Source organism: Drosophila persimilis, unplaced genomic scaffold (assembly GCF_003286085.1).
Source record: "Drosophila persimilis strain 14011-0111.01,24,50 unplaced genomic scaffold, DperRS2 tig00000000-arrow-pilon, whole genome shotgun sequence".
NCBI classification, from domain to species: Eukaryota; Metazoa; Arthropoda; class Insecta; order Diptera; family Drosophilidae; genus Drosophila; species Drosophila persimilis.
Genome location: NW_020825288.1, coordinates 6,950,427 through 6,974,295, shown reverse-complemented (window position 1 = coordinate 6,974,295; position 23,869 = coordinate 6,950,427). Strand labels below are relative to the sequence as shown.

The 23,869-nt window shown below is 43.6% G+C and overlaps 4 protein-coding genes across 4 annotated transcripts; all 4 read left to right on the top strand.

Annotated features, from left to right (window-relative positions):
• Positions 1-5,067: 5,067 nt before the first annotated feature.
• On the top strand, positions 5,068-10,763 carry LOC6587949 (gliolectin). Its single transcript, XM_002012762.2, has 2 exons — positions 5,068-5,935; positions 9,577-10,763. Exons 1-2 carry the CDS (start codon positions 5,515-5,517, stop codon positions 9,750-9,752), a joined length of 597 nt encoding a protein of 198 aa, XP_002012798.1. The 5' UTR covers positions 5,068-5,514; the 3' UTR covers positions 9,753-10,763.
• A 4,192-nt stretch (positions 10,764-14,955) lies between these two features.
• On the top strand, positions 14,956-15,866 carry LOC6587928 (putative gustatory receptor 93c). The gene is made up of 3 exons (XM_026984370.1): positions 14,956-15,192; positions 15,253-15,645; positions 15,702-15,866. The coding sequence occupies exons 1-3, from the start codon at positions 14,956-14,958 to the stop codon at positions 15,864-15,866; spliced, it is 795 nt and encodes a 264-aa protein (XP_026840171.1).
• Positions 15,867-16,013: 147 nt separating this feature from the next.
• Positions 16,014-17,266, top strand: LOC6587976 (putative gustatory receptor 93c). The gene is made up of 2 exons (XM_002012760.2): positions 16,014-17,048; positions 17,108-17,266. Exons 1-2 carry the CDS (start codon positions 16,014-16,016, stop codon positions 17,264-17,266), a joined length of 1,194 nt encoding a protein of 397 aa, XP_002012796.2.
• Positions 17,267-18,058: 792 nt separating this feature from the next.
• LOC6587819 (putative gustatory receptor 93b) lies at positions 18,059-19,294 on the top strand. Its single transcript, XM_002012758.2, has 2 exons — positions 18,059-19,075; positions 19,136-19,294. The coding sequence occupies exons 1-2, from the start codon at positions 18,059-18,061 to the stop codon at positions 19,292-19,294; spliced, it is 1,176 nt and encodes a 391-aa protein (XP_002012794.2).
• Positions 19,295-23,869: the final 4,575 nt, after the last annotated feature.

Below are 23,869 nucleotides of genomic sequence, written 5' to 3'. Positions count from 1 at the left end.
GGAGAGGGAGAGGGGAGACCAGCTCATTTGATTTTTCATGCACCGCATATCGTATTACATTAATAGAGTCCATTCACATTTCCCCTACCCTCATTCGGCTTCCCTCGGAGCTTGTCGGGATCTGATCCGAAATGCATAAGAAATGAAGCCACCACCACCACCACTAAAAGATCGGGCCATAACTCATTCGAATGCAACCTCAAATAGGGGAAAACTTTCAGCTTACGAAACTCTTTTGTCTGAGAGGGAAATGGTAAAAAAAAATTCAAAGAGAAACTAGAAGAAAAGAGGCACAAATCTTAGACAATGGAAAACGGTCCAACACGAGGGCAATAAAAACTGGATAAAATGTAGGAAATTAAGGAAAACCATTCAGTGGAGTGGGAAAACCAGTTGGAAAGCCGCTCTTCAGCACTGCAGCTCTCAGCGATCAATTATTATGCTGGTGTATCACAGTCGGTCTCCTTTGTTTGGCATTTTCCAAGTGACTGCCCCGGCGACTCCACTACAAAACCCACTCCATGCGGAGTCTCCCCTCCGTTTGTGGCAGCGACAATTGTCGCTTGTTTTTTCGCATTCTCAACCAGTTTTGGTTTGGGTGTGAAAAATAACGGCCCGAGAAGCACACCCAGCAAGATTTATACAAGTGGGTCAAGTCGAGTCGTGTCATGTCTTGGGCATCGAAGAACTTACAACTGGCGTGCCGCATGCAATGGCCATCGAGGCATAGCCAAAGTGACCCACTGGAGGAGTCCGCTCATTTGATTTATGCCCGCGACCGCGACCCACTTTGGACATAATTCACACATGCGATTTGTTAACGCTATCCTCTAACCCATCCCAACCCTCCCATCAGCCTCAGACTCACCTTCTCCTACTGTAAATTACGAGCTTGGACAGTGGTCAACAGATCTTTAGTTGTTGGTCACACGAAACCGGCCAGCTGCTGGACTGGACTCCTTGGGGAGAAAGAGTCCCCGAGAGAGACCTCAGATATCGTACGCTCCTCTATTACGACGAAGCCTAATTGCGGTGCCGGCTCTTATCTATGCGCTGGACAGAGCCAATGCTTAGAACGGGACACTTTCCGCTGCAATCGGAGGCGCGTGAGATTTATGTGGCCAGATAAGAGAGAAACTTCCAACCAGAAACAGAAACAGAACCAGAACCAGAACCAAAACGAGAGTGCTGCTGCAATTAAGGCCCCTTAGAGTCCCGTAGAGTAATTGTTTTGCTGATGTGCAGAGACAGTGGGTTTCGGTTCTGTTCGAAAGCAGGAAAGATAAATGAAGCAAATTAGCGCTCGGCGGCCCAGCCAGGGGTAGGGTAACCGGCCAAGGGCAAACGGCAAATTCAGATAGGAAAAGTCGAAGTTCAAATGCGCTTGAAAACCCGATAGATTGTAGAGGACCTTAAGGGTAATACCAGACCTTATCAACAGGCGTTGACTGTGGATGAGACGTAAATTCTTTTGTTGAAGAATCGTCATTTAAATGATATAATCCGTTTCGAAAATAGTTCGGAACAGTATATAAAAGGTCATTAAAGATTACTTCTTTAAAATATATATTCTAGTATGCCATTTATTTGCCTCTTCCAAAACCCCCATCAAGGAACAATGCCAGCAATTAGCAGTGATTTTCTCATTCCTTAAGAACACTCAAGAACGGTTATATGCAATCCTATCCCCAAGGCTTTCGATTGATTGGTGACTCTGTGGTTTAGGGCAATCCAAACTCCCTAGCACAATCCGAATGCCCTCAACCCTTTTCCCTTGGCTCTGTTTTAATGCAGGGCAAGGCCAAAAAACCAAATGCCAAAAAGGAATGAAACAACGACAATTCCTGGGACCATGTCTATGGTTTTTGGGGAGCAGATGTTACTTTTGGCGGCTCAAAAACGAGAATTCTCTGTGAGCCGTCTCTGCCTCCTGCTCCTCAAGAAATGAAACCTGAAAGAAAGGAAAGAACAAAAAAAAAGCAAAGCACTTGTTCCAGCTTGAGCAGCAGCTCAACAAGATGTCCCAATGTGAGGATGAGACAGGGGCTATGGGGCTAAAGGATGTGGTGTGGATGTATTTCAAGTGCGGAAACGGGAAGAGAGTGCCACCGGGCACCAGGCACCGGGACCCTGCCTGGCACCATGCACCGGGTATCGTGCACCGGGCTGTGTCAGATTCAGGTTTTGGTTTTTGGCGCAAAATACATTTTTGCTCAAAATTACTAGCAGGCAGGTATTCACAATGACTCTCTCTCCCTCTCTCTCTCTCTCTCTCTCTCTCTTGCTGTTTTCCTCTGTCTCTGTCTGAGATGATGATGAGGGCAACAGCGGCACCAGCAGCCGCAGCCGCAGAAATTGGCGCAAAATTTACAGATGCCTCAAAAAATGAAATAAGAAAAAGCCGCAGCAAAGGTAAAGAGAGAGAAAGAGCAGGGGGGCGGATGACATGGGGGCAGGTTGCATCTGTGTGTCTGTGTAGTGGGGGGGCGGGGGGGTAAGGCAGAATTTATGATGCATGTCAAAGACGAGGGCGAAACACAGACACAAACACACCACCCCACGCACTAAATATAGCTGGCGACCCTAGATAAATTTTACAGCTGGGGGAAGTGCAACCGCCACAAACAGAATCCACATATTGCACACTGCACACACCCACACAAACACAGAGCGCGGAAAAAAAGACCCAGCCAGCTGATGCAGAGGAGAGAAAATAAGAGAACGAATTCTTTAATGAGCTCATTTATTAATTAGAGGCACGTGACGTCAGCAGCTACCTACCACCCCTCTCAGTCGCCGCACTCTTTCGCTCTGGAGTGTGAGTAGAATAATGATTATTCCAGAAATAAACTTAGATTTTCTCGACAATCTCTTTCATACAAAAAATCCACAGAGTAGGGGCACTCTTCCACTCCTTTGCTTGCTCTCCCATTAACATTAACAGCAGCATTTAACCTTATGGCCAGCGCGTGCGACAGTTTCATTCATTCGAAAGAGAGAGAGAGAGAGAGAGAGTTCCGTTGTCTTCCGCTGCTTACGTGACGTCGTAGTACGTGGGCAATGCACTAATTTTGAGCGGCGTAGTACCACCGAAAACAGCTTGAGTTTTTCCATTGACAAGCTGCTTTCCTTTCGGCGTAGTAGCCAAAAGTAGTCATCTGTGGACCCCAGCACGTACATAGAACAGATACAAATACACACACGGAAGCCTCGCACACTCTGCATTCAAAAGAGGAATGACGCAGCGGCTGTAATCAGTCGTCAGGGGGTTGACGTGATCAGGCGGGGGGAAGGATCCCGCAACTTTCACACATTCTTTTCAGTTTGTGTGCGTTCTTTTTTCCGTCTTTTTTGGCGCGAGGGTTGGTTTTTGCATGCTCCGTCCGACCTGTGCCTCAATCTCAACCCCTGAACCCTTGTTCATCGGTCGGGCAGGTACTTGCCACACTCCCTCAGTTCCCGATTTGGACATCGCGCCAAAAAGAAAAATATGATGATAAATCCCAATCCTTTGTCTGGGCCACACTTGAAAATGACTAATCGGCCTGGTCAAAGCGAAAGGAAGAGAGGCCACGAAATTCCAGCTGCTGGGCCTCTGCCCGACTGATGATTCAGCGTTATTGAAACTACGCTCATCCCACATCGATCTATTACCATTCCCCGTTTCGCTGCCATGTGGTTTTCAACTCTTTTCACTTTCGTTTGTGCTAACTGTTGTTGCTACGCTCCAACTACCGCCGCGAGCGCGAAAGTGTTTTTATTTTTTTGTTGTTGTTTTTATATGTATTTGCTTTACTTTTACATTTTGTTTTGCTTCTAGGCACGTCTCGTCTGGCCAATTAGGTCGTTTAATGTCGCATGTCACTCGGCCTGACCTTGGATATGGGCCCAAAACTATGTAAACCTATTAACTTAGTACAACAACAGCGGTCAAGCAGACAAATATTTACATATAGGCATAGTATAAGGTATGTGAAGCCGTTCCTTCACTTATAAAACTATTGATGGGAATATGACGTCATTTAATAAAATCACACTATATTAACAATTTCTCGTTTGCTAAACTTATCGGCATGTTTGGACTTTGTGCAGTACTTTAGATACCGTGAAACGCTTGTACATATATATCCAAAGCTGCAATTAAAAGAAACAAAAGTGAGGGGTATACAAATTCCATGCTTATAGATGAACCTGTCCATGGGCGAGAATTTTCTTATCCATATGTACGTTTCATTTTTTGTTGACCTTTATTTTATAAAAAAAAATCCGAAAGGCATGCAAAAAATTAGCCAATCTTGTAAAAAATTGATTCCTCAATAAATTTAGTGCAGAGGGCTCTATTTAGCTAATAATAGCTAAACATTTGGACAGTGAACGATTAACCCGCTGTGAAAAATGTCGTGGTCTTTTTTTAAGTAAAGATGTGGGATAGGATGGACCTACACCATTAATTATTAGCAGTATTATCCTCCGCTGTTCAACGTAAGTTGTTTCCTATTTAAATAGAGGGGTTTAGGTGGGTTAAGTCATCGGTATATTTACGGTATATTTTAAAAATGAGACGGTATATTTCGGTACGCCTAAACGTATTTTCTCGGTACTTCGGCGGTCACGTAGCCCTCGACCTTTTTTGCTAAAACCATTTTTAGACAAAATCCAATTAAAACAAGTACTAAAAATATGCCAGCCGAGTAGAAAATTAATTCGTTTATCGAATAAAATTATGTGGGCACGGCATAATGTCTTATCTAGCTTATAATATTTGACGGAACATCAAAATTAAGCAATATGGTTGCCCATCCTTGACGGAGAACGATTAACCCATTATAAGCCAAGGGGGCATTTCATATTCCAGCTAAAATAATGAAAATATAATAATTTTAGCACAGTCCCGCTGAAAGATATCGTGGCATTGATCTACAAGAGTTTTTCAATCAGTAATATTTTCCGCCATTTACCACAAGTTGAACTGTTTAAATAGGGGGGCTTGAGTGGGTTAATACACGAGAGGCTATGTTGTTGTTGAGGCCGCAGAAGAAACAACAATCAAAATTCGACCGCCGCGCTCGACACAACAACACTCCGCGGCCCACAACACAGAGTTTACATGATGAACAATTGTTGGCATACGCGAAAGTACACTCACCAAGGCATCTGATCTGATCGTAGCAATGAAACCAGAAAAAAGTGTCGAATTTTACATAGAATTCAGAAAGCTCCATCGATAAAGAATATATTAGCTAAAAATATATTAGCTAAAAAAATCATTAAAATCTACAAGAAATGTGCCAATAGAAAACCAATTAAAGCAATGCGCGGTACGGTACGTGACTTCTCTGCGAGTTGATTTTCGCGCTGTGTTTGTAATGTGCCAGAGGAGAAAAGTCCAACAAAAATAGTACAAAGAAAAGTTCAAGTGAAAGCAGAAAGCGATACAGAAAGTACTGCAAAGCAAGCAAGAGAAAAAGTGGAATCAACTCAAGTGAAAGAAGGAAGAATATAGCAAAGTGTACGATGGCGCCCATTCAGGTGCCCCCACTTTGGTCGAGCCTGACGCTGGAGCCACGCCGTCCCACCCCAGTGGCCGTGGCCAATCGCGCCCGCTGCAATCTGTTCGGAACCGATCGGGACGAGGTTAGCGCCAGCATTAATAAGAGCCTGGCCAACGTAACGGAAAAAGGCCTGTGCCGCGTCCGGGCCAGATATGGCGTGGATATTCTGGCCGAGGAGGAGCTCGAGCAGCTGAACCGTCTTTACAGGCTCCCTTCCAAGTGTCAGACGATGCCCTTTGAGCCCTCTCCAGCGGGGGTGGCACTGACGCCTAGCCAGATTGCAACCACCGCCAAGGTGATCACCAACTGCGCTGAACGCAAGGACCTGATGATTAGATCATGCGGGCAGAAGCCGTACGGACGTCTTCCTCAAGGGATTAAAGGTGAGATTCGTAGGATATTTCGTATGAGTTCCACCAACTGGCAGCACCTGATTTTCGTTTCCCTTTTCGTTACGTTACGGTTCCTTCTTATATTCTATTTTTTCCCTCCCTTTGCCCGCCAGTCAACCAACCCCCAATCTGTGTGAGAAACCACCCTTGTTTGAGATTTTGTCAATCTCCTCTTTTGCTTCCCTTTCGTTCCATTTTTTTTTCTTTCTTATTGTTACTCTTTCACTCTCCCTGGTTCAGGTGCACATCCTGAGGAACTGTAACTCGATGCATTGTCCTCTGAAAAAGTAAAATCCGTTCGTTTCGGGGCCGTTTCTAATCGGGAAACTGAAACACTTGAGTCTGTACAGATACTTTCGGATTGTTTGATTAGCAGTTCTGCACATTTCTAATTTCTGGAAGTTTTTATATCCGAGCCTTGTCTGTATTAAAATCCTACTAATTAGTATGAGTGTTTACCCCAACTGTATACACACTGCAGTGTTATATGAGGTTTGCTGAAGGGTTCTTTCTACCCCTGCCGCTTCCTCTATTCCCCATCTTGGGTTCCTTTCGCGTTCATTTCGCTATAGTCATTTTGATGGACAACCACGCAAAAATACAAATTTGATTTTGATTTTTCTTTTGCTTTTTCTTTCGGTCGGGCTTTGGCCTGTTATCAATTCTGTTGGTGAAGGTCGCAGCGAAACAACGTGAGTTTCAGACAAAAGAAAACTGGAAAAAAGCACCCGATTTGCTATCTGCCGCCAGTTTGTCTTGTCGAAAAAAACAAACACGCAGACTGTACGTATGGGGGAAAAACTGTTGAATAACAATCCCGTTTCGTTCTGCGCGCCAAAAAGATTCTTTTCTATATTCTGCATCCCATAATCTTCGGACAGCGACAACGGTGATTGCGTCAGGGAGTGCAGCTGCTACTGCTGCAGAGCAATTAATTGAGAGGCCTCAATTAAATTAAAATCAGCGCCAACGCCTTATTGCTGCTGCTCTTGTGCAAGTGCATATGTGTGCATGAATTGGATGGAAAAAAAATTACAAATACAACAACTACTTGGCACACGCCTGCCAAGAGCGGGCGACTGTACATAAGTTGTGGTAGTGTTGTAGTTGTTGTTGTTGGTTTTTTTGTGTACAGCGGCCGCACCCACAACGACAAACGCAATCTCAACCCACAGCGGCGTCACTCTTATACGACGTCAGCCCTCACACACACAGACACGCGCGCGCGTATAGACAAACAGGCTGCTCGCGCTCTTATTTTCTTTGCTCCTCTTTGTACCTCTAATTCGTTTTGTGAGAGAGAGAGAGGAGGTGTTTCCTCTACCCTTGTAGAGGGTATTTTTAAATCGACTAGAGGTTTGTAACTAAAAACGTGACATTCCTGACATCTGACTTTTATGACGTGGAGCCCATATAGGCGTATTCTCTGTTTCCATATGAATCGGTATATAAACAAGTATTTCTCAGAGAACCAAACTCAGGCTTAAGCTAAACAGCAAAAGAAACCTTTAGAGCTCTGCTATGTAAATATTTTCAGAATTGAAGTTTTTATGATATACGGCGTTTCCATACGAACAATGGATGTGCAAGAGTATCAAAGACCTCGGCTCCCAAAGCTGGCCTCCACTTCGTGTTTTGTTTTTCTGGGCGCACGAGGAGCCAATGGAGCCTGCTGTTGGTGTTTTTTGCGTTTTGGCGCGAATTTGTATTTTCATGTTTATTTTTAGTGGTGGTTCTCTGCTGATAAGCGAGTTGAGTGTGTGTGCGTTCGCGTGTCTGTGTGTTTATGCGTAGTACTACGAACGCACGCATGTTGTGGATGTTGTTTTTCAAAACTCGTCGTGAAGGTCACGAGCTCCATCTCGCTCTGATCGCGTAAGTACAGCAGCGTTCAGTAGTCAGAATTTGTGGCAGGTCCAGAGAAGAGTCGAGTCTCATACAATTAGACAAGTTCTGTTATCTCCATTGCGCTCTCAAGCTCTTTTTCTTTTGCTCTCGCACACAGCTTGTTTTGCCATGTTTTGGCCACCACTGTACTTCACAGTTAGAAGCGCTTTGTTTTGTGCTTTTTGTTTTGCTTGGGATTTTTACCACGCCCCGCCCCCAATAAGGCCCGTGATTCTTCGAAAGCTTACACACACGCATACTTATGCACATATGTATGTATGTATGAATGTATGTATACAAATTATGTATGCTGAAACTCGCTTCTTCCCATATAAATATTTATGAGTATATTATTTTGTTGCCGTTCCTGTTTTCATCGGTCTGTCTCTCCCCACACATTTCGTAAACAAAACGCGTTTTGTTGTTGCGCCTCTCTTCACAGATTTCTCATATCTTTTGTGGTTCGCTTTGCTTGTGTGTGTTCTCGTGTGTGTAGAAATCATAATGTTAAGCCTGTGTGCGTGCTTGGGAGGCTCCGTGGTCATAGTAATAACGGTAAATTACAAATGCGCTCCGCCCTCCCCTCCCCCCACCCGCTTATTACAGAGCGGTCTGTGTCTAACCACTAGCTCCTTTACATTAACAGAATCGCCGACAACGTTGGCGACTACGATCTTTCTCTCCCCCACTCTTCTTCATTGCCTCGTTTCGCATCAAGTTCTTTGTCGTTGTCGTTGGCATGGCTTATAATTTTCTCTAACTGTAAATTTGATTAAAACGCCGCAAGCGCTGTTTTCGTCGTCATCTGCGGCTGCGTTCCGTTGCTGTTTCTGTTTCTGGTCGCTTTTAGGTCACTGCGCAGTGAGTGAGTGGCTGGTGTTTGCCTATGGCCTGCCCTGCCCTGCCCGTAGCCCCTAGCCCCTAGTCTAGTGTCTAAGCTTTAGAGCGGTTTACGTGATGAAGCAACCGCAGCTGCGGCTTGTCCGATTGAGACTATGAGTGTACATCTGTACATCTGTATGTATGTATATAAAAAGCGCCAACACCATCAAGGTTGATGTGCCATTTAGAACGCATTTGGCATGCGTTGCTGCTTAAGCTCAATGACTACACAACCATTTATTGCCTGCTCTCCTTGTTCTTTCATTAAACGCAAAATCATTCACTGTGCTCTCCCACTCACCCACACTCTGCCTTCATTCACGGTCCTTTCTCTCTTGCCCATTTTTCCATTTTTCTCTCTGTCACATCATTGCATTTTTGCGATTGCCTTTTGATGTCGTGGCAATGGCAATGGCGACGACTGCCCATGACATTTATCGTCTAGCCAATGACCAGGTAGAGGGAGAGAGAGCCCACTCACTCTCAAATGCGATAAGAAAGCTCCCTCCATGCTCCAAGTAGTCGCAGCTGCAGTTTCGCATTGCTTTCCCTTTTGCCTTCTGAAGGTCAAAAATGACGCTGAAACTTGTGTTGCATTTTTTTTTTTTCTATTTGTACACCCTACATTCGTGGAGAGTATATTTTTTTGTTTGTTCGGCGTAATTCCAAAGATTTATGCATGTTTCCTACCAACTTTCGATTTTGTGGCAAATAAATTAGCGGGTATCATTTCGTTGGAATATCAACTATTGCTTTCTCAAGTGTTGTATGTACTTTGTGTTCGTTTTTGTACAGCTATTTATACGAGTTCCTGCACTGTGACTAATTGCCACTTTTCCTTTTTCCCCCCATTATCGTTTCAGGCTTTTACCGCGAGCGCAAGGCCCCCAAAACCATTTCGAATGTGCCAAAATGCAGCAACAACAATAACAACAACAAGAAGAACAACAATAACAACAACAACACTAACTGTACCGCTAGGGTTCTGGATAGTGGTAATAGCGAAATCGGAAAGATCGTGAATAAGAAGGACGAGTAGGAGTCGTGCAGCCGCAGGTGCAGCCGCAACAACCATTGCAATACATTATATTTATTGTGAACGTAATTTTAATGTTTTGAAAGTGATTTGTTTTTTTTTTTTTATTTACGTATGCATAAAGCTTTTATGTATATAATTGTTTAAACAAAGACTTGACGGTCCCAAATGTTGTCCAACAAAAAGCGCCAAGTCGAAGAGCGCTAAAAAGCAGACGAAAAGCGAAAAACAACACGAAAAGATCAACGCGCGTGCATAGCCGAAACGTGCGCGAAAAAAACCCGGATGCATAGCGATAGATATAACTATTGAAATTATGAAGATATATATTATGTAGATGTATTTATTTATATTTATGTAGAGAGAGAGAGAGATATCTGTGCATTAGCATACGTAAATGATAGCAAAACGAAAGACTTCAATTGGTATCAGCGCACTTTTATGATAGATTAAATTGTAATTAGGAAATTGCATCTGTACGATCTTGCAGATAACAATGATGGTCTCTTGCTATGCATCCACTAGATATTAGATAACACCCAAACCCCCAAAACCCACACCCCCCACCCCCCACTTCCCAAAAATTCAAGCGTTCTCAGCGTGTTTCGGTTTTTGATGCACGCGTGTGCCAAAAGTATTCGAAATGTACTTTGTGTCATGATCTCAATAATTAAAATGTAATTATAACAGAAATTATTTAAACAAATCCCTCTTTAAGCTCATACACACACGCACCCTGATCGTGTCTATGTCTTTTTATCTGTACGTTCAATCATCCATGTACGATTATATATGTATATTATTTCGTCAAAATTATTTCTCTTAGCTTTCGACTCTCCCAAATATTTTATTTTTGAACAACCAACCTGTGTATATTGTATGGGACTTACGCTCCCAAGCAGCTAACAAAAAAACAAAAACAACAAAAACATTGTGTATATTTCCTCCAACGAAACTAACAAATTTTGTCAAACTTACGCAAACAAAAAAATACTGTAAAGAGCAAAAAACAAAAACAACAAAAAAAAACTTAAAAAAAACTTTGAAAATACAAATGTAAAACAAAAAAAAAAGATCTTAAAAGCTTTTTATTTGCCTACGAAATGGTTTTGGTCGGGGCTGGGGCCCTTTTCCGCTGTTTCCAAAGCGTAAAGAAAATTCGGAGCACTCGAGTGTAGAAAAGGAAGGAGAAAGAGAATGACTCAGCGGAGCCAGCCACGGGCTACGGATGCAACGGACAGTGAACCCTCGTCTAGGAGGAAACAAGCAATCTGTGAACGATTGAAATATACGCCTATATAATACCTATCAGGGGTACAAATAAATCTATATCAACTAGACGCAGATGGGGCCTCGGGCTACATTGCAATGCACAGTGAACCATCATCTAGTAGGAGGTAACAACCTTTTTCTGGTAGCTAGCTGACGATGACCCATCTGCAACCTCGGGCTACGGATGGCACGTACAGTGAAGACCGTTCTGGCAACAACAGCTTACACTCACAACTTCCATCCGCCCAATAGAGATATTAGGGGATCTGTCTGCCCTGAGAGATTCCACTGTATTAATTAGGGTCGAATCCATTAGTTGGAGAGCAGAGGATGTCGAACCATCTTTATTTTCTCGTTCATCAATCACTATCCACACCCATGAGGAGGCTCCACTGTGTTCAAACACTAAAAAATAGGGAAAATGCTTTCTAGTCGTAATTTTTCTGTTACGCGTAGCCCAGTGGAGTGGAGTGGGCACTTAACATTAGATTGGCTGCGACTTCCGGCAGAGTGGGGGCCTTAGATCCAAACTATGCCCTGGCTTGATGATGATTGATGCTGGCCCCCGGCCCCCGGCCCCTTGTGCCGCCTACGACTATGCCATTGCTGCTGTCTGGCAATGCCTTAGCTCTGTTTTGTCCCACAACAAATACACATAGAAAAGTACAATACCCTGCAGAGGCTATTATGATTTTCAGCAGATGTTTGCAACGCCGATAAGGAAGCATTTCCGATTGATAGAAGTATTTATGTTACTAAAGATATTTAAAGCAAAAAAACCAAATTTTATATCAACTGTAGAGCTTATAAAACGGTATCAAAGCTTTGCAACGAAGCTAAGCTTTCATACATATATGTGCATATATCTGTATGTATACCTCCCTCTCTCCTGCTTAGAGGCGGCCGGGCGAATCAAGAATGCAATATGTAATAATGGCATTGCGAAAGGAGGCAAATTACATGCTTGCATTTAGTAACGAGCATGTACAACATATTTGCCCACTTAACTAGCGGGCCAGTGTACGGTTATTAGCATGCAATTTCAAGATTTTAATGGCTACAATCGAAATGCAGTCACACACACACACGCACACGAAACTTAGGAACTCAGGCAGGGTATATTTATGAAAGGTGAAGCATTTTAGATCCTCGAATTACACATTCTCTTCTTTTTTTCTGAGGGTGTGTGATGATGGAAATACAAAGAGAAGCACCTCACCTCATACTAACACACAGCAGAGAGAAACAGAGGCGAGTAGAGGTGTTTGTACTCTGCGTTGGCCGCATTTTCGACTGCGCTGCTGCCTGCATTCGCCTCGCAATAAATTCAAAGCTGCAAAAGGCAAAATTTTATGACGCTGGCCTCGCTGATTTGTTGCTGTTGTTGCTTTTCCCCGGCCTGCCTTCTCTGGTTGTTGCTCTTGCTGTAACGGTACTGCGAAGCCAGCCTGCCGTCGTTGCTGTTGTCGTTTCGCTATTTCTCTTTGCTTTCACATTTTTGTTGCCGTTCTTTTTGCTGTGTGTACTTTAGCAATGAACCAAACGGCGTTTCTGAAATCGCAAATAATTTATAGCCCAGAAAAAAGGAACAAACAAAAAAAAAACAAATTTAATTACATTCAATCTTTCCATTAATCACCATTAATGTCAGATGTGCGGAGGGGTAGGACGGTAGGCCCGACTGGGCCGGCCTAAGTGCAATGCCTGGAAAAGCGTGAAAAGCGAGCCAAGGCCATCTGAGACGACGAGCACTGTTCTAGCTGCAATTGAAATCAATCAACCCTGAAGTTACTTACAACCCCCCTCTCCAATCCCCTCGCACAGCTGCCACTGCGCTGAGGCTGCGTGTCTGGCTTGCTTGGCCCCTGCCCAACGTGAGGTCAAGCAGGGACTGGCACCGGGGATCCCTCCAACAGACCAGTGCTCTAATCTGCTGACCAAGTTGTGGCTTTCCTTGGCTCGACCCGGCTCATTTGTTGCTGCTCTGGCTCTGGAGTCCCTATATGGGCATATGGAATACCCTTGAAGTGCGTATCAGACTTCAAACATACAATCTGTCAAATAGTTGCCAGAACGATCGATCGTGAGCCGATTTTTAATCAGAAAAGTCTGGAAAAGTTGAACTTCTGAAGCGTTATAAGATCCAATATGTTATTGAATACCAATACCAATACTGCCGCTCTGAAAAGTGTATTCGAAGATGCGGCCCTGCCAATGCCAAGCTGGGGTTTTGTTTTTTTTTTTCCATCTTGTTGCCGTAATTTCAGTCTAAAGCAATTTGCAGCACAAATCAACGGCATGCAAAGCACTTTTGTTTATTTCGTTGATTGTTCCCACAATTTTCGTACAATGCCGGAAAATGTACGTGCTCGAGAGCTGTTGTAGTTGTTTCTCTTCTTGTTGTTACTGTAATTGCCTACAACAAGAAGAAGTGGAAAAAAAATAACTCATACAACGTGAAAATTCTTTTCAAATGTCAGACAAAGAGACGAGAGACTGGGTGTGTGTGTGGACCCTGCTTGACAGACTTGAAAGATCTCCCAGAGATGTCGACGGACGCAAATCGCTGCGCGCTGTAATCGTGCACATGCCTCGGCCCCGCAGAGCCCGGATAGGCTATCCAGAGAAGATGTAGCACAAAAGATACTGTATAAGAAGATCACGTACAGCACAAAGTGGGGGCGTCATTTACATTGCCTGAACGAGAGGGGGAGTGCCAGCCGGAGAGAGCGAGCGAGCTTAGAGCCTCAGCTCCTCAGCTCAGCCAGGATCGTGAGCGTGTGAATCAAAAGCAGGGGCCAGTTATACGAACTGTGTGTGAGGGAGTGAGTCCGGGGAGCATATAGACCGGAGGGCAACGTGATCTTAAAATGAAAACAACCGATCCCATTATTGAGATGTCGAGATCTCATCTTCAACAATACACACAAGATTTTTAAGATTTAGAAACGCTGCGAGAGCATGATTATCACCCTAATGGACAACTAATTGGCTGACCTAGGAAGAGAATCAAACCATGGACCATATTATATCATACATTTTACTACTCTTTCGTTTTTTATTTGACACACTTACTCGTATTATAAACCAAATTACTCCGTAAAGGAGTGACAAGCTTAAATCATTTTTTTAATAGATATAAAAGTCTCAAGTTATGCTGTTTGTGGTTGAACGGCTCACTAAGGGCTATACATTGGCATTCATAGAAAAAATTGCGGACAACGTTAACAATTCTTCGTCTCGCATTCGAGAACGAGCCACATATTGAATATTCCGCTCATCCAAAAGTGCTGATTGGTGCTATGGAAAAAAAATGCCCCTATTGTCATGGACTCAAATCCAAACAGGTATGTGTAGCGCATCCCTGAAGTGGCGTAGAATACCCCATAGTGACAATCTGTGATCTCCTGTCCTACAACATTTTCAATCTCTGGGGTAAGCTCCTGTCAACAGAGGTCTTATCGGCTTATTGGTTACATTTTCATTAGTAAAATGCACATCGACTGACAACTTTTTGACGCAAATGCCCTTTTCAAACCATTTCAAATTTCAAATCGACACCAATCCAGTCATGTTCGGGGTCCTTCGTAAAATGAACGCATCCAAACTGTCCGCGGGCATCCTTCTCGTGATGTATTACCACGCCATATTCATGGGAATCTTCAGCTTTAAACTGCAGAGACATTGGATAAGCGAAAATGGCCAGATGTTGATGGAACTAAGAGCTCTGCCTCGTCCTTGGTTGATGCGGTTCTATGCCATCTATCGGATTTTGGCTATTGGAATTTTAGCATATTTCTACTTACCATGGATCCTTCGATTAGAGATTTTTTTTGAAAGATTGGTTCATTTTATACGCATAATAACGGCTACTCTAGTCTGCGTTTGCATTCTTCGACTGCAGCTTTTACACAAAGCAGACTCGAAACAATTGATGAACACTTTTTTTCGCCTCTTCCGTCGAGTTCGAGCTCTACCCAGACGAAAGACTTTTGGCTATGGAGGAAGGCGAGAGCTGGTGCTGTTAAGCCTTTCTTTGATCTGTCGAATCCATGAACTAGTGTACATTTTAGAGTCAGATAGACAACATTTCAGTATGGAAAGATTCCTGAGCTGGTGGTGCGACACTTTCATCGTCTTCGGCATCAACATGATGATGCAAATGAGCTTTGTGTGCTACCTCAGCATAGGTATTCTCTATTCAGAGCTGAACGATTTTGTCCGTTTCCAGCTACGATCCGAACTACAGGACCTGGAACGGCCGCACGGACTTCAGCCACGACGCCAGCACTTGCGGACTGTCCGCCGGAAACTGAATGAGTGCTTGGCCCTATATAGAGAGATTTATGCCCTGGCCACTACGTTTCAGAAGCTAACCGATTTTCCGTTCTTCTTGAGCATCGTTCATAATTATACATTACTTGGTGTGGTCATTTACCGTTTGACTATCGTTGGATGGTTCGATAAGCATAAAATTCAGCTAAGTATTCTGACGACTAAAGTGATTCTTGACTTTTTTCTCGTAACTATGGCCGTTGAAGGAGCAATGACTCAGTTTAGGGTCATTCGGCGACTCAGTCTGGAGAACTGCTATATCAGCGACCATAAAGATTGGCACACGACAGTAAGTGTATCGATATCCATTATACACTCATTATAATCATTGACTTCATCTTTCAGTTTGATATGTTCGTCACCCATTTGAGTCTATATGAATTTCGCGTCCGTGTTCTGGGTCTTTTCGATGTCTCCAACGAGCTGGTCTTGATAGTCCTTTCCGCTCTAGTCACCTTTGTGATATATGTCGTCCAATATAGAATGCAGTCGACGGGGGAAGCGGAATAGTGATAGTTCTGCAATCAGTAAATGGATTCCAGTCCAATTGTTTGCTTATACTGTTTATCAAAATATTATTCCAACTAAATCGTTATTAGTTAAGTATACCCTAAATAAATTACATAATCTGAAGCCCAATGTGAACCAGTCGTAATGATGTTCGAGCGCCTTCGAGAGGTGCGTCTTTCGGGGCTCTCCGCGTATATCCTACGCTTTAGTTACCACTACGCCAGAGTCTTGGGCGTAATCTGCTTTGAGGTCTCGAAGAAAGGACCTAAGGATGCCTTGGTGGGACGGAAGAACTTCAGGCTCAAGTGGTATTCGCTTATCCTACGGCTCGTCTGCTTTGCCGTGGTTTGCTGCTTCTGTGCCCCATTCGTAATGGCAATCGAGGATCCCAATGAGCGGACACTGCAGTGCATGCGACTGGTGTCCTGTCTCGTCTGCACCGCTTGCATCCTGGTGCTGCAGATATTCCAAGAACACGAGGTACTCCGCATGATCAACAGCTTCCTCAGGGTGTTTCGACGAGTGCGTCAAATGTCGACGAGAAGGAAGAACGGCTTCGGTGGCAAGCGGGAGTTTGTCTTACTCCTCTTCAAGGCGATCTGCCTCATTTACGAGCTCTTCTGCGAACTTCATCAAATACTGTTTGCTTCCAGTTTAGTGGTAACGTTGATCGCTCTGTGCGACATCATCGTCGAAATTGGTTCCCTAATGATCATACACATCGGTTTCGCGGGCTTCCTCAGCGTGGCGGCCCTTTACTCGGAGGTCAATGGCTATGTTCGCATTGAGTTGCGACGTCAGCTGCGATCCCTGGAACGTCCAGGCGGTGCTCCTGCCAGTCGTCGTCAGCTGAGGAATGCCTGTTGCCGGCTGGAGGAGTGCGTGGCCGTCTACGATGAGATCGAACGTGTGGGCAGATCATTTCATATCCTGCTCCAGCTACCAGTACTCATCATTCTCATGGCCAAGATCTTCGCCACCACGGTGCTGTCCTACGAGGTGATCATACGTGTCGACCGGTATCCCTGCCAGGCTGGCATCTGGGGCTTGGTGCTTAAGAGTTTCGCTGATGTGATACTCTTAACCCTGGCTGTCCACGAAGCGGTCAGCAGCTCCAAAGTTATTCGTAGATTGAGTCTGGAGAATTTTCCAGTCAGCGATCAGAAGGAATGGCATGTAAAGGTATGGTATTCTTCAATGGAAAATACTGTGTTCCAATCAGTTCTTTATTTTGTTTCCAGTTGGAGATGTTCTTGAGTCGCCTGAACTTCAACGAGTTTCGTGTGTGTCCATTGGGCTTGTTTGAGGTCTCCAACGAGATCATTTTGGTATTTTTGTCTAGCATGATCACCTATTTTACCTATGTGATGCAGTATGGAATACAAACCCATCGATTATAGTGTGGCTACACTTGAAGGGCAAATGAAAGAAGCGAGTGAGCCGGGGGTTGATGCACGAGCTGGCTTGCCACCTAGTATCAAATAAATTCGACTTGTATACCAATAAATATTGATTCAAATAGCACTGCTTCTAAACAGAACGGATTGTAGACCACATTTATTATCCTATGACTCTTTCGTAATATTGAATACTTAACTTTAAACTCGTTTACAAGGTGATCCAACCTACCAAACGACGTGAAATGAATATAAAATTTCAGTCACAAAATGATTGAAATACAATGCCTAGGCCCGGGGAACATTTGCCCTGAATTGCAATAGGAAATTGCCTTTCGGCTTGTACTTCGCCACAATGTGATGTCATTTCTGTGTGGGTGATGGGTAGCTCTATCTTTCGATGGATTTTTAACATACCCAATACCCATTGTGGTAGAAGCCCTCCAAATCATGCCCGTGAACTGATCAATTCCCGACCTTATACCTGGTACAGTGGTACCGTAATTGGTCCCTTCAATATACCAGGCAGTTATACAATCCTAGTTTTCTGTGTACTTAGAAAGAGCCTGTTTGTGTGTCGAAAAACTATCACTTACTCGTAGTTCTCAGCGCCCTTAAATATCCCATTCAACTGTGCATATTCCGAAGCCATCATCAACAGTAGGTGAAAGTAAAAGAGCCTTCGAATTGGATAAGTGGATAGATGAGTGGGAGTGAATCAATAGTGAAACTAATTACTTAATGTAAAGATAGGGTGATGGCATGACCGGCTCGTCCTCCGCCCGGAGCACAGTCATGCCGCGAGTCTCTCCATGGCTAAACGGTCCGAGGATATCGGCGGGTCTGCTTCGCGGCTGTTTCTACTATGCCACCGTCTTTGGTGTGGCCACATTTCGGATCGGGCTGCACGACGACACCTCAAAATTGCAGGCCAGCAGTCGCAAAGTATACAAATGGCTCTCGATACTGATCCGCGTGCTAGGCAGCTGCTTCTACGGCTATAGCTATGGGGCCTGGGCCGACCAATACACGGACTGGTATCTGCGGTTATTCTTCGGACTGCGCCTGGTCGGATGTCTGGTCTGCAGTGTCATCATACTGGTGCTGCAAGTCTGCTACGAGAAAAGGATACTACACCTGGTCAACAGTTTCTTTGGACTCTTTCGTCGCTTGAGGGCCCTGACACGGACTGTGGAGGCGGGCTTTGGGGGCAGATTGGAACTGACGCTGCTGATGTTTAAGCTATTGTCGCTGGCCTTTGTGTTCCTGGCCTTCCAGTGGCAGTACTCCCCCTGGGTGTTGCTCACAATTCTTTGTGATCTGTACACCTCCATTGGCACGGGCATGATCATGCACTTCTGCTTCGTGGGTTATCTCAGCATTGGGGTACTCTATGCGGAGTTGAATCGCTATGTGGATCATCAGCTGCGTGCTCAGCTCAGCTCACTGCAGGACCAAGAGGAGGAGGATGACATACAGCAACAGCCAGATGTCCAAGCCCACGCCAATCTGGACGAGTGCCTGGCCATTTACGAGGAGATTCACCAGATCACCTGCTCTTTCCAGCAGCTCTTCGACCTGCCCCTATTCCTCACCCTGGTTCAGAATCTCTCCGCCATGGCCATGGTCTCCTACCATGCCATCATGAGCAAGGAGTACCACTTCAGCCTCTGGGGACTCGTCCTCAAGCTCCTCATTGACGTGCTCCTGCTCACCCTTGCCGTCCATGGGGCAGTCAGTGGTTCGCGTTTGGTACGCCGCTTGAGCCTCGAGAACTATACCATTGGACAGAGCAAAAGCTACCACATCAAGGTGGGTGTCGATAAGTTAGTTCGCTCTCCAAGAAAGTTGAAACTTTGGTCCTTTTTCCAGTTCGAGATCTTTCTGGGCCGCCTTAATCATCAGCAGTTGCGTGTGTGTCCTTTGGGCATGTTCGAGGTGTCCAACGAGCTCACCCTGTTCTTTCTCTCCGCCATGGTCACATATCTGACCTTCCTGGTTCAGTATGGCATTCAGACGAAGCAATTTTGATTCCTCGTCACGCTTTTGATTGCAACACACACCTGTCCACGCGGCCCAATCTACCCACCTGTCCTGCGGTTACACGCAGAAATATCAGCGAAATATCACCTGGACCGAAATATCTAATACTCTGACAAGCAGGATGAAAGTTTAAGCACTGAAATTGAAATATTTACACTTATGTAGATTTTAAAATAAAATTAATACCGATAGATTTGTCCCTATAGTGGATAAGGAGTAAGAGAAATTATTTTCACTTTATCATTAACATTAATATGAAAATATTTGAGTTAAATATTTAATAACTAAAATAAACAGGGACCATAGTCATTTAATTCATTTATTTAATACGATTTAAATATTTGATTAAAATATATTTAATATCTAATATAAATATACTTCCTATTTAAATTACATATTTTAATATTTCAATCTAATTTGTTTACCAATTATTTAATACATTTTGATATTAAAATTAAAATATTGTATTTAAATATATTTAATATACAAAATAAATATATTTCCTTCTTAAATTATAATTTAATAGTTAAATTAAATATGTTTCTTACAAATTTAATCAAATTTCACATTAAAATTAAAATATTTGATTTAATTATATATATTTTAAATAAATATATTTCCTTTTTAAAAAGAATATATTTCTTACAAATTAAATATATTTTATTTATTTAAAAGTGATTCAAATTTAAAATTAAAAAAAAACAACTTTTAAATCAAAGTAAATTCTATTTAATTTCACTATTGTTTGTTTTATTTACAAATTGAATATTTTATTTAAGTATGGGTGCAATTCCTTTTAAATTAAATAACAATAATTGCATTTATTAATTTGAAAATATATTAAAATTCTTTTAATATTATAATCGTATCATATCTTCTGTGGTTTGCAAAGAAAACTGAGAATGCAAACTCCTCGAAATATTGATGATACCCTCTGTAGGGTATGCATATACATATTACCAAGTTCAAATCGGTTGGCCAGGACCCAATTTCCGATTTCCGCTTAACCGTTTGTTCCGCTGCAACATTTTCCCATGGAATGTTGGCCTCCGCATTAATTATACATGTATGCTGACGTGGAGCAGAAAATTTATGCACCAAGGAAAAGATAGAGAGAAGGAGATAGAGGCAGAGACAGAGACAGAGCTGAGCAGAGAGAGTGGGACAATTCACGCTAAAATGCGCATAAAAACAAGGCCGAGGCCGTCGCTCTAATTAGCATAGGGTCCGAAGCAGGGGTCCAATGCAGCGGCATACCCATACCCATACCCATACCCATACCCATAAAGGTGCGGTGGTGCACTTGCTGTTGCGGCACTTGCTGGTGCGTCCACAGCTGCGACCGGCGGCGTTAATAAAACAACAAAAAATCAAACTGCCCCAAGAAGCGATGAACATTATCTCGGCATTGACAGAACTGTGGCGATCTACAGGACGGGAGGGGACTGGAACTGGGGCTCCGGAGTGACCTGATCTGTTCTGCTCCTGCTGAGAGTGTGTGCTTTTTCATGGGCTGTAATTGCATACCCTGTTTTTTGTAGGATTCAAAGGTATATGGTACGTACATACATATCTACGTAAACTTTAACATAACAGAAAATGGTTCTATTCTATATTTTAAACCTGCAATGAGGTCTCAATTATTCTCAATAAGATACACTTGATTATGTTATAGGATAATGTTATAAAAGAAAATAGAACAAAATAATAGGTACACTTCAAGTATTGTTATGACAAAAGTTTATTTAGAATTTACTTTGTATGAAATGTTGATATATAGAGGTAAGAGTTTGTTTGTTTTTTGGAGGTATACAAGTACAGCTTGGTTCAAAAATAATATCTACCCTTTAGTGATTTCTAAGGTCTATTATATGACTATCAAGATTATCCATATCCTCTCTATTGAAATATCAAAATTTGTAATAGCCAAAACACTAGATTATACTGTGCCTCTTGTGGTTTCGATGAGTAGATAATTCCTGTCTTCCCCCTCAGATTATAAGCAGAGCGTTTCGTGAGGAGTATCTCCAAGTCTGGACACTGAACTCTAAGATTCTCACTTCTCTTTTTGGTCTCTCGTATTTTTTTTATGCGTGCTGTGTAAACGGCAAGATAATCATAAAACATAGCATTGCTTAAATAATTGTACTTCATCAGAGACACAACAGAGTCACAGAGAAAAGAGAGAAAGAGAGGCCTGAGAGGGAGAGGTAGAGTGAGAGACTGAGCCAAGTTACAGTCATTTTTCCCATGATTGTTCTGCTGGCCGGGTAATTATGGGTCACATTTTTTTTTTGGTTCTGGCTCTCTCTTTACTGGTCGCTATCTCTATCTTTCCCTTCCTTTCATTCCGCAATTATCATACTTACATCGCAACTTTGTTAAACTTAAAGTTAAGGCATAAAGTGAGAATAAAAAATAAACAAAAAAAATACCAACAAAAATTAATGATGCTTTCAACATTTCACTAGACAAAAGAACCAAACAGGGCCCACCAGTCCAAGTTGAACTTGGAGCTTCGAGTGCCTTGACTGCAGGTAGCGGTAGCTGTCGTTGTTGGCCGGGCCTAAAGTACAGCTACACTCTCAGCCCGAGAGGGAAGACCGAAGAACGGATGAAGGAAATTCCATCATCATTATGTTGATTATGATGATGAAAGCCCCGATTCAATCAAGATCTTAAGCGGTAACCGGTAGCAGTGCGGAATGGTTGGGACCCGACAATTTCAACCAATTCAAGGGAGCCATCTCTGATTCATTAGCCCTAAAAGCTTTTGGACAGGAAACACACTGAGAATTGTTCAAATGTAGCCGCTGATGATTTTACACAAAAATTTGTTGCCTTTTAAGGCAGACAATGGTAAAAACTCCCACCAAAACTTCAAATAAACGTTGACAGTAATTAGTTCTAATTTATTTATTGTTCAATTGGGCAAGGGCTTTGTTCAAGGGCTCAGATATGTTGATGATCTAACGCCACCTTGGTATCGTATCTAATCTTATACGTTATATTGTGTAGTATGTACGTATCCTCTCATGGAAAATTGCGTATTGGTGTTCTGTTGCTTATCTATTGCTAATCTTATGGTTCGTTTCTATTCGTTCCTCCAAGTCCAAAGCTAGCCAGAACGAATCTTACCCTTCTATCAAAGAAACAAAGAATACTCATATCAAATTTTTATTTCCCCCGTCATGTGATCCATCCACTACGATATGTGCCATATAAGGCGATTGTGAAAATATATCCCATCTATGGCAATGCCTTCCCCCAGGGCACTGTAGCAACCCGCTGCTTATTTTATGCATGGAACTAATTAAAAATGGCACTTTAATGCAAATGCAGCCCCACCTTTTCTAGACGCGTTGCCATCTAAGCACAGACCCCCACACAAACACACACACACTATATGCCCGATAGCCCGATATATGCACTCAATCCCGGGCGTGTGTGAATATTCTTATTTATATGCAGAAAACCAGCGAAAGACAAAACGTTTCGCAATGCGACTTTAAAAGTTGGAGCCCCCAAAGAAATTGGCACGAGCTGAGCACACGTCTCCTTCGGTTCGAGATCTGGTCGGGTTGACTCGACTCCACGCTCCATGCTCTGGGCTCTGGGGCCGGGGTACAGTTTCTGGCACAGCACAGCATTTTATGGGCACTCTGCACTCCGCACACACATGGTGGATCGGCGGATCGGCGGTTCGGAGGTGGCGAATCGGTGTCGGAGTCTTGCGAAATGCGTATTGCGAGGGGGAACTCGTTTTGTGGGCTGCTGGGCGCGCGTAGGCGCTCGCCGCACACGCCCAGTTGGAGGCTGCAACAACAAGGTCTCGATTGATCGAGGCATCAAATACCCTTTTAGATAGTATAGAAATCAAGACAACAGTGAAGTCTGAACTATAATCGTACCTCTTTAGAATGGGGGGTGACCAGTTTTCCCACCTTTTTTTCTTGATCTAGAAAATATGTGTGCCTTAATCATTGCACTGCCAACTGCTTATCACAGTCTGGAGTACCCTTTTGGCAAAGGGTAGATCCGAACAACCTCAGCGCGTGTGCGACGTGCCAACATCTGGAGATGGATCCTGTTTTGTGTGGTGGCAGGCAAAAAGCTGTGCCCAGTAGCCGAGGGCCCAGGTAGACCCTTTGTGGGACTGTGACTCTGTGACTGGGCCGAGGCGCAAGATAATCGATGTATACTAATTATTTGCTTTGGCTGCAACTGTTTGTCATGCTCCGCTCAGCGGCCGGCTGGCCTGTACATCTGTGGAGCAAGGGTACAGCAAAAACAAAAAGCCAAAGTCAAAGCCCAGCCCGACCGGTAGCAAACACCCAAGAACAGAACAGAACAGAACAGAAGAGAACTGAACTGAGTGGACTGGTGGGACTCAAGGCCGGACAAACGCACAGATGCGAGTCGCACCGCTGCTCCCCGAGTGGACAACGGAGAGGGCTGAGCAAATATATCGCCGTCAGCTAAAATAATGGTCATCGACAGCAGCAGCGGCAGCAGCAGCAGACGCAGAAGCAGCATCAGAAGTTGTTGTCTTGGGCAAGGTCT

Coding starts and splice junctions, on each gene's coding strand:
- LOC6587949 (XM_002012762.2), top strand. CDS start 5,515: ATGGCGCCCATTCAGGTGCCCCCACTTTGGTCGAGCCTGACGCTGGAG. Junction 5,936..9,576: donor TCTTCCTCAAGGGATTAAAG/GTGAGATTCGTA, acceptor TTATCGTTTCAG/GCTTTTACCGCGAGCGCAAG.
- LOC6587976 (XM_002012760.2), top strand. CDS start 16,014: ATGTTCGAGCGCCTTCGAGAGGTGCGTCTTTCGGGGCTCTCCGCGTAT. Junction 17,049..17,107: donor AGAAGGAATGGCATGTAAAG/GTATGGTATTCT, acceptor TTTTGTTTCCAG/TTGGAGATGTTCTTGAGTCG.
- LOC6587819 (XM_002012758.2), top strand. CDS start 18,059: ATGCCGCGAGTCTCTCCATGGCTAAACGGTCCGAGGATATCGGCGGGT. Junction 19,076..19,135: donor GCAAAAGCTACCACATCAAG/GTGGGTGTCGAT, acceptor TCCTTTTTCCAG/TTCGAGATCTTTCTGGGCCG.
- LOC6587928 (XM_026984370.1), top strand. CDS start 14,956: ATGAACACTTTTTTTCGCCTCTTCCGTCGAGTTCGAGCTCTACCCAGA. Junction 15,193..15,252: donor TGATGATGCAAATGAGCTTT/GTGTGCTACCTC, acceptor GTCCGTTTCCAG/CTACGATCCGAACTACAGGA. Junction 15,646..15,701: donor ATAAAGATTGGCACACGACA/GTAAGTGTATCG, acceptor TTCATCTTTCAG/TTTGATATGTTCGTCACCCA.